At 40.5% G+C, this 17,447-nt stretch overlaps 3 protein-coding genes across 6 annotated transcripts in view; all 3 read left to right on the top strand.

The window, feature by feature from the left end:
- The first annotated feature begins 62 nt into the window (after positions 1-62).
- apeh (acylaminoacyl-peptide hydrolase) lies at positions 63-11,121 on the top strand. Of its 3 annotated transcripts, XM_069141562.1 has the most exons (23): positions 63-146; positions 584-713; positions 813-939; positions 1,047-1,134; positions 1,346-1,421; positions 1,523-1,614; positions 2,447-2,521; positions 2,640-2,777; positions 2,900-2,991; positions 3,104-3,144; positions 4,153-4,274; positions 4,505-4,565; positions 4,670-4,767; positions 4,940-4,991; positions 5,094-5,182; positions 5,570-5,708; positions 6,565-6,648; positions 7,195-7,275; positions 7,897-7,985; positions 8,295-8,485; positions 10,120-10,222; positions 10,314-10,420; positions 10,534-11,121. In XM_069141562.1, the coding sequence occupies exons 1-23, from the start codon at positions 135-137 to the stop codon at positions 10,637-10,639; spliced, it is 2,193 nt and encodes a 730-aa protein (XP_068997663.1). In that variant the 5' UTR covers positions 63-134; the 3' UTR covers positions 10,640-11,121. The 3 variants fall into 3 exon arrangements, 2 of the variants coding, with proteins under 2 accessions (XP_068997663.1, XP_068997662.1); XM_069141561.1 differs by lacking the exon at positions 63-146 and having other exon boundaries at positions 299-713; XR_011177865.1 differs by lacking the exons at positions 10,314-10,420; positions 10,534-11,121 and having other exon boundaries at positions 8,295-8,874; positions 10,120-10,210.
- A 297-nt stretch (positions 11,122-11,418) lies between these two features.
- On the top strand, positions 11,419-15,621 carry tlr9 (toll-like receptor 9). Its single transcript, XM_069140671.1, has 3 exons — positions 11,419-11,605; positions 11,899-14,856; positions 14,975-15,621. Exons 1-3 carry the CDS (start codon positions 11,603-11,605, stop codon positions 15,179-15,181), a joined length of 3,168 nt encoding a protein of 1,055 aa, XP_068996772.1. The 5' UTR covers positions 11,419-11,602; the 3' UTR covers positions 15,182-15,621.
- An 818-nt stretch (positions 15,622-16,439) lies between these two features.
- LOC138193288 (ERC protein 2) overlaps positions 16,440-17,447 on the top strand; it is a 76,139-nt gene continuing 75,131 nt past the window's right edge. For both annotated transcript variants that reach the window (XM_069141245.1, XM_069141246.1), the window contains exons 1-2: positions 16,440-16,589; positions 17,024-17,047. The gene's annotated coding sequence lies outside the window, so the exon portion shown is untranslated. The remainder of the gene's footprint in view (positions 16,590-17,023; positions 17,048-17,447) is intronic.

The raw sequence follows: 17,447 nt of genomic DNA, 5'->3' as shown, positions 1-17,447 counted from the left end.
ATTGTTGAAGTTACAGGAAATCGTAAGAGTTCCTACTTTCCCCCTTTTGAAAAGCTTTGATACCGGCACGCCTCCTTCCATTGTGCTGTCACAGGATTGTTATCTGCTGACCGGCGACACACACCGTCTCTGTCATGGAGTCGCAGGTAAGACTGAACTTTAGCTGGCTGACTTGCTTCTGTGTGGATAACATACACTTTAAAAAAAAAAAAATAAATAAATGACGCTGTCGCACGCTTTGGTAAAGACCTGAATTTAACGAGTCAAGCCAGCTGACGGTCACTGGTTTAGTTGTTTACTTCCTGGTAAGATTGGTGGTACAATCCGCCCCAAAATACAGAAAGAACAAACCACCTTGGTTGCTCCGTTTATCGCACAGCAATTGCTTGATTGCGTTGCGAAACAAAGTAGACCGATAATACAGAAAAGACGACGTGTTTTTTGGGCGGTGAACTCTTGTTAACTTCACTAACTTTGCACGGGTGGCTATCTTCTTAGCTACGACATGAATAGGGCGTTGTTCGCTGTTAGACATTTGGTTTCACCGAGACGTGTTGTGACTTATTCCGCTGCGTGGTGTCAGGTGATGACCAACCCGGAGGAAATCGCCAGACTCTACAGGGAGCTCAGCCTCTTCCCCTCTTTGAGCAGAGCGGATGTGGGACCCGTCGTCACCTCTCAGTATGGAGGCAAATACAGCAACATCTACACAGGTAAGTGATCTTTCGCCAAACTCAGGTGTTCGCATTCCGGTATGATGGGGGGGGGGGGGGGATTGATATTAATGACGTGTTGTTTACACACTTCTGCAGAATGGAACCAGCGTGATCTGGAGAGGAATGAGAACGTCAAGTTTTGCCGGCAGTATATTGTATTCCACGATGACACGTCGGTTGTCTACTCTGGAGCCTCAGGAAACTGCACTGAGATCAAAGGAGAGTATGTAAACATTTTTGCTTAATTTTTTTTTTTTTTTTTTTATAAATTGCTGCAGCTGGGTGACATTTTCTCTTTGGCCTAAATTAATGGTTTGTTTCTCCTGTCAGGGTGCTAAGCAAGGATTCTCCCTCTGGTGATATGAAGGCAGTAGTCAGAGAATGCACAGTCAAAGGAGAGGACAAACAGTTTCTGGAGGTGTGTGGCTCTCTGTCCAGCTCGGTCTCTCACCCTCCCTGTTGTTTGTCTTTGTTATTATTGTTTTATTTATCACGTGAGCACCATACAGGGGACTCCGTTTAATGTTCCACTTGTAGCTCGTGTTTTAAGCCACTGTCTGACTTATTCTCATTTTAATACCAATATCTTTGACCTCTTGTCTTCTCTCGACCTCTTCTTGCCCCTTCAGATCTGGAGTAAAAACATCAAGATGAAGAGCATCAATCTAACTGCCTTAAAAAAGCATGGCAAAGTCTATGAAGATGGTAAGTCAAAGTTGTTTTTTTTGTTTTTTTTCTAAAGCAGTTATCTGAAGCTTTGCCTCTATATGTGCCTGTGCTAATCACACTGTGTTTTGCATTCTCAGAGCAGTTTGGCTGCTTGGTTTGGTCTCACTCGGAGACCCACCTCTTGTACGTGGCAGAGAGAAAGAGACCCAAGGCAGAATCTTTCTTCCAGGTCTGTCAGCAAAACTGGTTTTGAGGGTTGATGAACACTGAATCTAACAGAGCAGATAACTGCTGCCCCGCTCCCTGTAGATTTCTCTGATGTCAAAAGCCTCGAAAACTTTGATTTAGGCAGACACATGAAACAGGGATTGCCCTGTTTTACAGTATTGTTATAAGTTGCTAGATAGATAGATAGATAGATAGATAGATAGATAGATAGATAGATAGATAGATAGATAGATAGATAGATAGATAGATAGATAGATACTTTATTAATCCCACAAAGGGACTTTTTTTTTCTACAGCAGCATTATAGGTACAGGAAAGCAATAAAAAATATTAAATATAAAAATGCACAGTATATACAATAAAATATACACATTCTGCGCTTCTATTAAATTAATTATTTTACAATTGAAACGAAAACTTGTAAAACATGATGGATTATGCAACATTACCTCCGTGATGAACTAATGACTTTCGCAGATTTACACTCTAAAGACTCACCAGCCACTCAAATACAATTTAAGATATCAATCGTCGTGAAAGGAAGCTTATTGCTCATGTCTTATTGTCTTTGAAACATTTAAAACATCAATTTTTTTTTTTTTAAAGTAGTTCCAATTTGAATGAACCTCAGGTATTTTCCATTAGTTTTCAAAAGCAAAATACCTAGAAAACACTGGTTGTAACGTAGCTATGGGAGAAGTGAAGCATGTTGTCTGCTTTGTATATGAATTCACATCAGTCCTCCATTTAGCTTAAATATATGGTATTCATATATTAACAGCAAATGACTAGTAGGCAATAACTGATACTGCTGTCTCCTTTTCTCTTTGTAGACTGAGTCACCAGAGTTGTCTTCTATTGGAGACGAGGAGGAGACCATGAGAGTCGAAAAGAAGGAGGCTGTCAAAGTAAATGCAGTACATGTTTTTGAAATGCTAAATGTTTTCCCTGTTCAATGTTCTTTGATCACTCACTATCCTCTGCAGGTTCATTTGTAGTGCTTTTGTTTTTTTTATATACCTGCAGGGGGAGCAGTTTGTCTTCCATGAGGACTGGGGAGAGGGTTTGGTTAGTAAGAGCTGCCCAGTGCTTTGTGTTATGGACATTGAGGGTGACAACGTCTCCGTGTTGGAAGGAGTGCCTGACAATATCTCTCCTGGACAGGTTGGCACAACAGTCTGTGCAATAATTAATGGTTTTGTTTTAATGTGCACATCTAGTGCGCGCTTACTCTTTTGCTCTTGCACTCTGATGGTCTCGCTGACACTCTGAACTTGTGTCTGCAGGCATTTTGGGCTCCAGGTGACACAGGTGTGGTTTTTGTAGGCTGGTGGCATGAGCCTTTCAGACTTGGCCTCAAGTACTGCCCAAACAGGAGGTGATTACATTTGACATTAATCAGAGAAAAGTCCGAATGTACAGCTGGAGAGTCAGAAATCTCCTCATAGGCTAATACTGCAAGTCATTTCCATTTTCATTCTCTCCATCAGGTCATCTTTGTTCTATGTGGATCTTACTGGTGGGGAATGTGGTGAGTGAATACTTTTTTTCTTCTGTCTAAGGGGCCTGTAATACCCATTTCATAAGTACAATTTAGGTAAATTACTGTATTAGGTTTAACAACTTTAAAAACCTCAATACCTGGTTTGTTTCAGAAAGAATTGATGTATTTCACAACTCGCATCTATTCCAGTGGAAAATAGTCACTGAAGTCCAAAATAATAAAGATAGTTTGGAGCAGCAAAAAGCTGATAGACCATTCATCAGCTGATGTAAGATTTAAGTTTATTGTCACCCGCAAATTTAATCATTAATAAACAAATATACTGAAGTGATTTAATGGATTACATTGTTGATAACAGAACATCCTGAAGTGTGATTTAATGGATTACATCATTAGAATATGTTCTATTCACGAGAGGCAATGCACCGTTATGTGGCTTATGACGGGATTACTTTTGTTACGTGTCCCGTTCCATTGTTAAATGCCGCTCTTCTAAGCCAATAGTGTTTGTGCATATTTGCTGAGTGACAAGAATTCTTAAGTGTGTCATTTCATTTAATGAACGGATTGTTATGTTGGTGGATAATTTGGGAGAGAGTTGTTTAAAGTAACAATTTTAGTTTTTTTCCCTCCCTGTCTTGTTTTGTGGACAATGAGCTGATAGTGTTGTGTTACATCTTTGAGAGATTACTTTTGTGGGGACAAATAAACTGAAAGCAGGTCAGATGTGACTTCAATGCCACTTGTTGTCAGTCTTTCCATTAAATTAACTTCTCCAACATGTACCCCATGACTGCAAAAGTTTAGCCCACATTTTATAACCATATGGCCAGAATAATGTGTCAGAGGTGTTTTAATGGATGTGAGAAATGCTTTCTAAAAACAAATTCTCTTATGATTTGCATCTACGTGGAAAAACATTTTGCTGATTCTGCTTCTAAAAAAAATGTCTCGGCCTGATTATCTGGTTGACCTCTAAATGAGCACAGCTATATTGCGTTGCTGATTTACACTTGTATTTGTTGTGCCCATCAGAGCAGCTCTCATCAGGCACTAGTGCAGTGTGCTCCCCGAGGCTGAGCCCAGACCAGTGTCGAATTGTCTACCTGGAATGTTCTGTCTATGGACCACACATGCAGTGCAGCAGGCTCTGCATGGTAAGACAGAGTGGAGCCTCTCTTTAACATAAAACACGTTTACTTTCCCTTCTTTACAAAGTGTCCTGTCTTCACCAAAGATGATAAATTCAAATCGATGTTTGCTTTACACAGTGAAACGTATACAAAAAATTGTATTCTTCAGATATGTGAATTTGTTCAAGCAGAGATACATTTGTAACTCAGTAAATATGCACTTTATATCTTTTTTTTGTATACTTTATTCCTAGTACGACTGGTATACTAAGCAAACCTCTGTGGTGGTGGATGTGGTGAAGCGACCTAGAGAGGGTGAGTAATAACTGATGGTCACATGAATGCACCTTTTTCACTGTATATTAAACTCTGCATATGTTAATAGTTGTGTCTGTGTGTGTTGATGTGTTGCTTTACAGATGGCTTTGCTGGTATCTACTGTTCTCAGTTGTCCCCTCAATGCTGGTCAGCTGACAGTCAGCGTATTATCGTTGCTTCTCCTCAGCGCAGCCGCAAGGTACATTCAGCTCCTCGGAAATGACTCGTTATTTTGTGAAAAATTTGACAGTAGGGCTTTCTGATTAAATTTACATTTAGCATGTAAGGGTAATTAGGCTGATAATCTTGAAATTCTTCTCTATCTGGAAAAAAAAGAAAAGAGTCACAGTCTTGTGTTTTTGGTCCTATAGGATCTCTTGATGGTGGATACAAGCACAGGGAACATCACCTCTCTGACTGCAAGTAAGTCACTTAACTTGTTTGGACTGATGTTGTGCGTTGACAGTTTCTTGGACTGCTTCAATGTGTTTATTTCTACCCGTGTCTGATGATGTTTGTCTGCAGAGTCTGATGTTGGTAACTGGTGTCTGCTGAACATTGAAAGAGATCTAATGGTCATCAGCTGCTCGTCTCCCAACTGCCCTCCTAGTCTGGTAGGATCCCTGCTTTTTATCAAGAAAACTTCATTCTATTTTCATATATAGTATATAGAGAGTATGTCACACACTGTTATATAAATGGGGTTTTTGGAACAAGATTGGGGGATGTTTTAATACTAAAAAAAAAAAAAAAAAACTTCATGTGATGGAGGAGCTACTGTGTCACCGTCTGACTCAGCGGCTGTAGAATGTTGGTAGAAACTTTGACGTTGGCAGATTATTTCAGTTGATACTCCTCCTCTCCCATTATCTGTGTGTCACTGTTTTGGGCTACTCTGGGATTAGCGGTGGCTGAGGCAATTGGGAGTGGCTCAAAGAAATACGAACAAGTCAGACATGTTTTTTCCCTTCCGTTATGGGAGTTTCGTTTCTTGTGTCCAGAGGGTGGGTTTCCTTCCGAGCAGGGATTCCCAGGAGCAAGTGGTCTGGGTTACTTTGGAAGCCTCTCAGACGTTGCCAGATATCGATTGGCAGATCGTGACTTTCACCCCTCCCACAGAGCAAGACAACAGTCAATACCGTAAGCAGAAAAAGTCTTTTCTTAGTAAGTTCTAAAAAGGAGTCATAGGTGGAGTACTTGGAAGGATACGTAGTGTTTTCCCGTTTCATTCAGCGGTCTAAAACAATGCAGTTAGTTTTGTCCACTCTCCATTTTGTTTCACGTACATGATGGGTACAGAATATGTAAGAAACACCTCTGTATACACTGCATTCCAGCTCGATGCCATCGCTGCACATCTTAAAAATCATCAGAGTTGATCAGCATATTATTGATTGTGAAAATATGAAAATTCTAAGGTTTATTGTAAGAGTATCATATTGGGTCACTGATTTGTTTTACATCAGATAGAATAATTTAGGTTTCTGGAGAATTGAAAAGATTTTGCAATCAAGGAGATGCAGAGCCCAACTGATGCTGGATTTTTGCAGTCTATCCTGTTACTGATATTAGGAAGTAAACAATTCTGATCTAGAGATATTGACTAAAATGATGTGGTTATCAAACACCTGTGACAAAGATAAGTAATGGAGGCAGGGTACTTTACAATTTAATAGTAAACTCTATTGTCCAAAAATGACATCACTGCATTGAAACACTGAACTTTACTGGGAATGTAATCATTTTAATTAACTATAAAATGTAAAACACCCAAATTAAGCTATTTCTAATTTACCCGTGGAATTGTTTTCTGCAATATGTTCTATAAAATAATGTTTACATGTCAGACAACATTTACACTGATACCGGTGTGTCTGTGATAGGCCAATATCGACCAATGAAATCGTCAAAAAAATACTCGTTTAAATCAGTCATGCTCTAAAAAGCAGTACTGGATGTAGTGTTAATGGGACTAACAAATTGTTCTGTTTTCTAGCGGGCCTTGATTTTGAAGCTTTGCTGATCAAACCAAAAGAGGTTAAGGATGAATTGAAGCTCCCTCTTATTGTCACTCCTCATGGTAGGTTACTCTGACTATGGTTCTTTAGCCGTTATTTGCTTTCTAGTGCAAATAAAATGAACAGTTAGATAGTGTCATATAATTATTAGTTGTTGTGCAATTTTGACTTAGTGGAGTGTCCCAAAAAAGCAAAAGTAATACAGTGGATGTTCTTTATTGATAAACATTATATTTAATAAACCTTTGCTATTAATTCATGCTGAATTTATTTTTAGGATGGAGTCTTTTGGGGATTTATTTCTGTTCAGTTAAGACCCACTGCTGATAAGATTGACATTGCAGACAGTGGTTGCTATGACAATAGTGCTCTTAGTGACAAAATGTTTAATCACACTCTAAAAAACAAGAATGATCTTTTGTATAGGTTTTGTAACAGAGTTACTAACAGACTCATGTTAGTCTAGTAATATGTTTCAAATGTTTAAACTCTGAATACGAATTATATTATTATTATTATTATTATTATTATGTGACATTAATACCTCACAGGATAGGACTTAGACCAAAAGCTTGAAATACAAACTGTCAATCTGTTTCTTTTACTAGGTGGCCCTCACTCAGTGATTGTAGCTGAGTGGCTTCTGTCCGCTTCAGCGCTATGTAAAATGGGCTTTGCTATTTTACTGGGTAAGTTGTTTATATGACAATGTGATGTTCTGTTATGTGACACCTGCTGAGAGGACAGAGAGGTAGTGAACTCTTATGTGAGTGGCAATGATCAAGGCTTTCTTTCGTTCTAATGCTGATAACTGTGGAGTGTGTGCTCTTGAAACATTTAACTTAGTTTCTATGAATTTAAAGGTCATACTTGGTGTTCTGTGGCCTTTTGTACTGGATGTGCAGGTTCATCTATCCTTTACAACGTATGAGCATGAATAAAGCATCAATTTTCATTAACAATAGCTCCACTGATCTGTTTACATTGTGTTTTCCTGAGTGGTTTCCTTGGGGAAGTTGTAGTTGTTCAGTAAATCTAGACTGTCGGTGACAACTAAGTGGAAATCTGCTCATAGATTAACCACTCAGGCCAAGGCGAGCTTGACTACTTCACGTTTATTGAAACCAGGTTTCTGCTTCAAACCCTGGTCAAACTGAAAAAAAAATGATCAAGCTCACTTTGTACATTTTTTATGTACTTTCACCTCTCAACATTTTATGTTTATCTGTATAAGAATACAGCATAATATCTACCACTGATGTTATTATTAATGATACAATTTCTTGTTGGCGTTTGCTTTATGTTTTTAGTGAACTATCGTGGCTCTCTTGGGTACGGCCAGGACAGTATCCTGTCTTTACCAGGCAATGTTGGCACTCAGGATGTCAGAGATGTTCAAGTAAGAACAAAACCAATCAGACAAAGGATCAAATGCTGTTTAGAACTAAGATTATCATGTTTTTCAAATCATGACAATGATTAGCTTTAAAAGTATCTTTGGCTCCTGCTGGTACAAATGACTTCCAGTGTTGCTTGATGGTGATATCTTTGTTTATACTGTTGAGTTAATTGTATTCTATATTATGTGGATGTTAGTTGCCACAGTTTCTGAAATCATGGCTCAGAATAACAAAAGGTTCATTCCTGCCTTCGCTCTCCTCTCTGTAAATGTTGTTTTGCATATTTTCCATGTTTTTCTTCTGACTAGTTTGCCGTTGAAAGTGTTCTGAAAAGTGGCAAGTTCGACATGCAGAAGGTGGCAGTTTCTGGGGGCTCCCATGGTGGTTTCCTGGCCTGTCATCTAATTGGCCAGTACCCAGGGTTCTACAAGGCCTGTGTGGCCCGCAACCCTGTCATCAATTTGGCCTCTATGATTGGCAGCACAGACATCCCTGACTGGTGGGTCTCTGCATGCACATTCTCACACCCTTGGAGGAGGACAGTTTCTAACGGAGCTAATACTTTTGTGCGTTTATATATCGTGCAGCCCTGCAGCACTCAGACATACAGAATAATAATTACTCTTATTTCTCTATAAAACTGTATAAATAAATATTACTGGTCATTTTCGGGTAAAAGTCCCGTTAAGGTGCACGATCTAAATAAAGTGGAGGAACGGTGAAGGGGCTTGTTTCTACACCGGTAAGTCGGAGTGTGTGCGAGTATTCGTGAGGTCGAGTCTAGCTGACGGACTTGAGCTTGGACCCAGGGTTCTACAAGGCCTGTGTGGCCCGCAACCCTGTCATCAATTTGGCCTCTATGATTGGCAGCACAGACATCCCTGACTGGTGGGTCTCTGCATGCACATTCTCACACCCTTGCTCACATTTATTGATTCATTTAGCAACTGTGTCAGTATCGTGCAGCTACACAGCTGTGGTGTTTTGTCAGTGATAACCTTGAAAAATGTATTTTGGATTTGATTTCTTTCCACAGCAATTGAAGACAAATGAAAAGACAAAACAGGATTCCATGAAAGTTTTCTTTTATCAAACTGGAAACCTTTCCTCATTGACTTTGCTGTAAATCTTGCAAGAGCAACAAGAGAAACACGCTACTCTAAAGCTATTAATCCTTTTATATGTGAGGTGCAAATCAAAAATTTAAGATGCTGCACCTATGTCAACCGAGAAACTGTACCTGTTTCCAATCTGGCCGCCATCCTCTTTAAAGTAGCCCCCTTCTGCAGCAAAAGCGCCCGTCACCTTAGGAAAGCCCTCCGGAAGTCCAGTTCTGTACGGGTGTAGGGGTGGTGGGGAGCGACAATTGTGCTGTTGCGGGTGAGAAACTCGTTTATTAACACAGCGTGATCGGGCACGTTGTGAAATTGAAGAAACCCTTTGCCATTAATGTTTTCCCTCAGACGCCTATGAACGTCACTGTAGAACTCTGCGTTGAGAGTCTGACCCTGGGGTACAAATTCATGGTGCCCAAGCTCGCGAATGTTAAATAAAACGGACAGCATGCTCCTGATCTGATGTGCCTTCTTCGGTCTTGGTCATTCTGCCTCTCATGACACGCCAGTGTCACTCAAAACACCTCGTTTGGCTCATTGTTTCATTGTCCAAGACGTTATGAACCATCACAAAGGTCTTCGTTGCCAATTTTAAAAAATTGTATCAGCGCTCTCTGCTCAAGTTTCAGGTACATGGTGAAAATGCAAATGTGCACATACCAGCAGTGACAAAAAGGTGTGTAACTCTGGTGCTGATGTGAAATAAAGGATGCAACTCGAAATATTTACTGACAAGGTTATCAAAGTAAATGGCAATAGCTTACATTACAGCACTGGTTTTATTTTAGAGAAAACACAGGAAGCACGTATCTCTTTGAACAGATTTTGGAATTTTTCAATGCAATATATCACCCAGCCCAAAGCTGTAAGCAGGTGAGTGGGATAAAGGGCATTGTTTTGCCTCACTGTGCGAGAGAGAGGAATGTTTTCAATAACGCAGACAAAAGAGGAACAAAAGATGTCAAAGCCATGCAGTGATCATTTTCTTCTTGTTGGCGTTTGACTATGATTTTTGCAGGTGCATGGTTGAGGCTGGCTACGACTACGGTACCGACCGTCTTTCTGACCCTGCTGTCTGGGAACAGATGTTGAACAAGTCCCCCATTAAATACGTCACACAGGTATATCTGTGTATGTCTCTTGAGTGTGTGTGCATGTGACTTCATCGGTGTTGTTACACATTGTAGTAATCTAAGGTGATCTCTCATCTAGGTACAAACACCAGTGCTGCTCACCTTAGGGGAGGACGACAAGCGTGTACCTAACAAGCAAGGAATTGAATATTACAGAGCTTTGAAAGCAAAGCAGATCCCAGTTCGGTAAGCATCTTCTCGAGTGGCATGTTTTTATTGGCTGTGTCTGATGTGCACTGTGCAAGAAGAGTATATGCTGCTGTCGGTCATTCAGTAATGCTCTGATGTGTGTTGCTTAGGTTGCTGTGGTACCCCGGGAACAACCACTCTCTCTCTAAGGTAGACGCTGAATCAGATGGCTTTATGAACATCGCTCTGTGGATAATTCAACACTTGAGTCAGTGACTGGTAAATTTCAGATGAACAAAGTAGTGTAGTGTGCTGATGCTGTTGATGCTGCCAGGAAAAGACAGCAAGACACTACTTTGTGTAAGGTATATTATGTTCCTGTTTCGAGGACAGTGTGAAGTCCAAGCCAAGCCAAAGCATTAAAAGTGCTCTACAACCAGAACATACCTTGTGTAATTGTATTTTACTTGTAATCTATCAGTTGGTACTGTGATTGCCACTATTAAGTGGATGGGGCGATAGTAGTTTTAACACAGCTTTCAAGTATAAAAGTTTTGATTTAGCAGAAACACATTTTATCGATGCAGTTATTATTTTTTGCAACGTTTACATGAATAAAGGGCTTTTCAGTGTGTTAGTTTAATTTGATATTATATTCATAAAATAAGTAATTTTATAATCAGTTTTTCTTCTGCTGAGCTTATGGTAACTGATTTTTTTTTCACAATACAGTGCACTTAATAAAATGATTGCGAAAATACTCAGTGTGGGATGAAACTTTGTACACACGGACATGCGTTTCTGTTGTTTAATTCTTGAAGCAGGTCATGACATGGTACAGTATTTCCTTTTCTTTAGAAAAATGGATTAAGGAAATTATTCTTTGTCCACGTTGTCCACTAATCGAAAATCGCATCTCTTAGTCATTTCAGAAATGGAGAGCATAGAAAAAATTTTTGTATTCATGTATCCTTAAGTAGTTTTTATGTCAAGGACATTATTGTTTATAATATATATATATATATTTTAATTACTTGAGGTTATCTCTATATCTATCCCCCATGAATTTGACTTGGGTCACATGCTTTGCATCCAGCTGCTCCGCTTTCACTTCTGCAGAAATGCATCCTGTTTCTTGTTACTGCACATACTTCTAGACACAACTTGTTGTCTCGACACCTGGAAGATTGAATCATCTACCTCCTGATGTGATTGTTAAGGTGCATTCTCTACATTATCATGGTAAGTGAGATAACTTTATATTTTATTAGTAAGAATGTTCTGCATTGCACTGCGGAAAATCATGAACTTACACTACTGTAACATTGTAAGGACAGAAACGGCTGACTGGAACATCTTCAAAAAGTCAAAGGGATCTTGTTCTTCAAAGCTACTTTGAATGTAGTATGCATAGGGTGATATTGATTGAATGTACTTTCTAATAAGGTTATGTAAATACCTGGCGTGCGCAAATTCCGTTCTCTGAGTCATCAACAATCAACTGAACTGAGTATGGTTCCTTTTTTTTTTTTCAGGCTCTGGTGAAAAATATCATCCTTTTTCAGCTTCTTCAATTAGTGTGGACTATAAATATCAACTTTTTCCCGTGTGACACTAATATGGGTGTCACTACAGTCGACTGCTCTGACAGACCACTAAAACGTATCCCCTTGATCAAGGCTAATTCCGTAGTGGCAGTCAATTTAAGTTGGACCAAGATTCAGCATGTGGGGGAGGATGCATTCGCAGGTGTCCCAAACCTTGATGTTTTGAAAATAATGGGGAATTGCCAACCAGGTGGACTAAGCGCCTCAGAAGAACACCCATGCAAAATAGAGATCCACCAGTATGCTTTCAAGAGCCTGCGAAAGCTTAAACGTCTGTATCTATCCGGGAACAGCCTTACCACCATACCATGGTTACCTGACAGCCTAACGGTACTTGATCTACAGAATAATTGCATCTTCAACATCATCATCCCTTTAAATACACCAAAGCTTGAAAGTCTTCTCCTCTCCAAGAACTGTTTTTATGCAAACCCTTGCAACCAATTCTTTAACATCAGTGAAGAAGTTTTCAGAAACCTCCCTGAACTCAAAACCCTTACATTAGGGTATAATAATTTGACAGCTGTCCCAAAAGGACTGCCCCCCTCACTGAAGCATCTGGATTTAAGGGAGAATGCAATCACAGAGGTTTTAGAAGGAGCATTTGCCAATCTGAGTGTCCTCAAAAATTTGACTTTGGAGTGGAATTGTCAGCGTTGTGACCATGCAGCGAGGCCCTGCTTTCCTTGCCCACAAAATCTCCCCCTAAAGCTCCATCCAAACTCATTCTATGCTGAGAACAGCTCCATCACCTTCCTTAGCTTGAGGGGAAACTCTCTGAAAACATTTCCAGAGGGTCTTTTCACACCACTGAAGAATTTAAAGAGATTGGACCTCTCTGACAACCTCTTAGCATATGATATACAAAATGGCACCTTCTTTAGTGAGTTGAAGGGCCTTGAATGGATTAGCCTTATCTATAACTATGAACCACTCCGGACATTTCAGCAACTTTTCCTTTCCCCACATATTGGCAATATATCTGGTCTACAATATCTTCTTCTGAGTGGTAACTTTTTTCACACACTTTCAAGACAAAGCCTTCAAGTTTTGTCCAAACTTCAAAATCTAATGACACTAGAACTAAGAATGAACTTTATTACATCTCTTGACTTGAGAGCTCTGAAGCAGTTACCGTCTCTCATCAATATTGACCTCTCCCAAAACAGGCTTCGTTTCTTTCCATCCTGCTCAAATTCATCATCTAAGATTGTGGCACAGGAAAACTGGCGGAACCAGAACTTGTATACGGACAATGTACAAGATCTCTCCTTTCCAATGGATTTCGAAGTCCCATCAAGAAAGGACATCTGGGAATCCAACCAATCAAACGTGTTGCAGATCAATGGAACAAAAATTCCATCACTATGGGACTTTAAAACATATTTTTGTAACTCTAAACTGACATTTGACCTGTCTCAAAATGACATTCTGTTACTTCACAAAAATGTGTCTTTGGGCATGGAAAACGCCGTTTGTTTAGACCTTTCCTTCAATTATATGAGCCAGTCATTGAAGAGTAGGCTGTTTGATAGCATGAATAATTTAGTGTTTCTTAATTTCTCATACAATAGGCTTGATTTTTATTATAATGATGCTCTCAGTGAACTTAAATACACCCTGAAGGTATTAGATGTTAGTAACAACGATTATCATTTCAATATGAAGGGCATGGGCCATCGTTTTGAGTTCCTTCGAAATCTGATTAATTTGGAAGTCCTAAGTTTGGCAAACAATAAAATTGGCATGCGAATAGATCAAAGGCTGATCAGCAGTTCTTTAAGGTACCTCTACTTTTATGGAAATCACCTGGACATCATGTGGGAGTCAGATAATAACAAGTATACTCATTTCTTCCAAAACTTGACGAACCTCATTTACCTGGACATCTCTAACAATGATCTGAAGTTAGTTTCAGCAGAAATACTGTGTAACCTCCCAACAAGCATTGAGGCCCTCAGCATCAGCAGCAATTTACTCCACTACTTCCCGTGGCGAAACATCTCAGCACTCAACAATTTATATCGCCTGGACCTGAGCCAAAACTCCCTTTTCTATTTGCCTCGTGAAGCAGTTAGATTTGGGGCCAATTTTTCATACTTGGACCTCAGTCACAATCAATTCAGTTTTATTCCTGAGGAGTTCTTCAGTAAGGCAAAGTCCTTGAATTATCTGTATCTCAGTCACAATCTGATCAAACAGTTGAACCATCAGCATCTCCCTGCCCCCTTTAAAAATGGTAGCGCCCTTCAGAAACTCACCCTGCATGAGAACCCCTTTAAATGTGACTGCGATACATCCTGGTTCGCTGACTTATTGCGTACTACTCCGGTACAGATTCCTTATCTGACCACACGCATACACTGTGAATTCCCAGAGTCTCAACAGGGCCAGAGTATACTGTCCGTGGACCAGCACTCCTGCCAGGACATATATGGCAGCTTGGCCTTCCTCGTCTGTTCCTTCTTGGCTGTTACATTTACTGCTCTTCCGCTACTGAAGCATCTCTATGGCTGGGATATGTGGTATTGCTTGCAGGTGCTCTGGGCAGGACACAAAGGCTACTCCCAGCTGGCTGGTAGTGATTCACATCATCACTATGATGCTTTTGTGGTGTTTGACACCAGGAACCATGCTGTGAGAGACTGGGTTTACAATGAGCTAACTGTCAATCTGGAGAAGTCCGGCCACAGGAAATTTTGTTTCTGCTTGGAAGAAAGGGACTGGATTCCTGGGCTTTCATGTATTGAGAATCTACATAATGCTGTCCACAGCAGTGTGAAGACTGTGTTTGTGCTGTCCCGGGGTGTTAATGGCAATGAGACGGTGAATGGCATCATCCGCCAGGCTTTCTTCATGGTTCAACAGAGGCTTCTGGATGAGAAGGTCAGTCAAATTACCTTTTTTTCTATTTCCATTTGTGTTTGTTGTCAGTCTTACTCCATCTAAGATGATGTAATGTTTCACAACCCCTGAATGATCTCAAATTTTGTCTAACAAAAAGGTGGATGCAGCTGTGCTGGTTCTGTTGGATGAGATGTTTCCCAAACTGAAGTATCTTCAGCTGAGGAAGAGGTTGTGCAGAAAATCGGTGTTGTCCTGGCCGAGAAACCCGAGGGCTCAACCTCTATTCTGGAATCAAATGCGAATGTCACTGTCATCAGATAACATCAAGTTTTATGACAACAACATGAGCGAGAGTTTTATATAACTTTCTTTTAACTGGTCATATAGAGAACCACAGTGAAAAATAGTCTTCCTTCTTTCTATTACCTATACGTTTTGACAAATGTACTCTTTGATTCATGATGTCGCATATGCTATTTAGTTTGTTAGCTATGTAGCCATTATTTTTTTGTTGATCAAAACTCTTTAATGTGTCTATTTTACTTTTCAAGATTGTGTTGTATCTGACAATTTGGTTGCTTTATACGGTTTTATAAATGTCATTTGCTTTCTAGATTTTGATGTTGTGGACTCTACATTTACGATATTATCATTATTTTTTCTTTTAAGTGAAATAATTTTTGTCTCCAGAGAGCTTTGGCAGAGATATATCTTGCAATGTAAATAAAAATCTGACATTGGGCTATACAATTAAACTTGACTTGATTTCACCTAAGTAACTTGGTAGCCTAAGGTAGCTCTCTGACTGAAAACCTACCCCGCCCTTAATCGAAAAATTTCACTTCTCTTTGGGTCGATTTTTTGAGGAAATGAAACTCCTGATTGTTTCAGACGGGTTATGTATCATTACCAGGTTTATCAACCGTAGAGGTGGAAAAAAAAAGTTACCTGTGATTTCTCTGTAAATTTAAGAGTGACATTTTCAGTTTAAGATCACTGCTGTGTGGCTACACCAGTTTCCTAATTCTGTAAACTGCTGACCAGAAAATGAGATTCAATTTGGCAACAGCATGTCATGCCAATATATCGTGAATGGCAACACAGATTCATACTGCTAAGTGAGTACTTTGCATCTGTTTTAGCCTGTCAGCTGGGATCCTTCTTTGTCTGGTGATCTGGGAATTCCAACTGACAGACAGCACGTCTTTTCTGAGAGTAACAGCTTTGACCTTTGGGTTATATTGAATTAAAACACAAACAGCTGTGAACTTTTCAAAGATCACTTCCCTGCTACACTTTCATGGCACATTCGAAACTTGTTTGACCTCACCCTGTCATAGATTAGTTCAATTTCTACTGTAGAGATGGGACTAAACTGTGTTAAATGTACAAGACTCTACATTAAATCTGAATAAACCCTCCTGGTCCAGACGTTTCATTTCAGTTTCATTTGTTATATTTGATTTAATATCGCAAATGAAAAGTTTAAAATTTGGTGTTTATGTCGCCGAGACCTTGCAAGTGCCATGCCCAACTGACACTCACGTAGGTGTATGAAAAAAAACAAAAACAACCGAAACCGTCCAATCGTCGTTGCTGTTCGTGCTGCCCCACCGTGGTGCTACGTCGCGCACGCGCCAGCTGGGAGAGCGCGCCCACGCGGACCCGATGGCAGGACAGGTCATGAGCTGAGCCGATGAGATCATGGTGCCTGCGCCGAGGTCGGACGGGGTACGGCCGGGACTTCGCAGTGATGGAGAGGCGCCTGTCCGGTAAGCTCGTGCGCGGGTTTGAGCGCACACCTGCACTTTGTGGCATTGTAGGACAGCGTTATTTAAACACATGAAACTGTGCTTCACAGTTTGAGTGGCAGATTAATTATTATGTAAGGTACTAGCTCGAACTCATGTAGCCGTGTGCATATGAGCAAGAAACTAATCCTTCATGCCGTGGTCGTAGTAGAATTATTCGGACGTCTGTGTCCAGGCTGCACAGTCAAACATGCGCAACGACCGTGCCGCCCGCCCGCCCGCCCGCGCCACTCGGGAAATAAACGTTGGGGTCAGTTCGATAGTTTGCGCGTGAGGTCGGCTGCATGTTGAACCTCGTGAGAAGCACGCGCCTGGATAATATAGTGTCATGCACATTTAACGAGCGAGTTATGCTGTTGCAGTTTGGGTGGTGACTCGACTTTTCTCCTTCGCAGCAACAGCTGGCGGCCAACTCAGAAGTAAGTGCATGCATGCGCTCGTGGACCGATGTGAAAGTGAGGCGTCTACCGCTTGGCGATTTATTTTAGCGTCTCCACCAGTCCTTCCTTTCTCTGTCATTATTGTTTCGTCCTGTCACTGTCACCACCGCGGCTTGACACGGTGAGTGCACAGCTGTGCGCAAACTTGGGCGCGCGTCAATTGCAATGGACCGGTGACTTATAATACCTCCATCTTAATGCGAATATCATCTGGAGACAAAGGTTTAATAGTATCGAGCTAGCACGCATGCTGTTTCCTTTTGAGAGCATGTTTATATGCGTGTGGTTTTAACATCAAATTGATCATAACGTTTCCTCATTCTCTCATTTTTATACACAGAATCGGTGGCTCACTGCTGGGACATAAGGCTCAATTCAT

Source organism: Embiotoca jacksoni, unplaced genomic scaffold, assembly GCF_022577435.1.
Source record: "Embiotoca jacksoni isolate LCO1_2020_lvr unplaced genomic scaffold, fEmbJac1.0.p SCAF_9, whole genome shotgun sequence".
Classification (NCBI taxonomy): domain Eukaryota; kingdom Metazoa; phylum Chordata; class Actinopteri; family Embiotocidae; genus Embiotoca; species Embiotoca jacksoni.
Note: the sequence above shows the minus strand (reverse complement) of the source record. Positions and strands in the feature narration are given on the sequence as shown.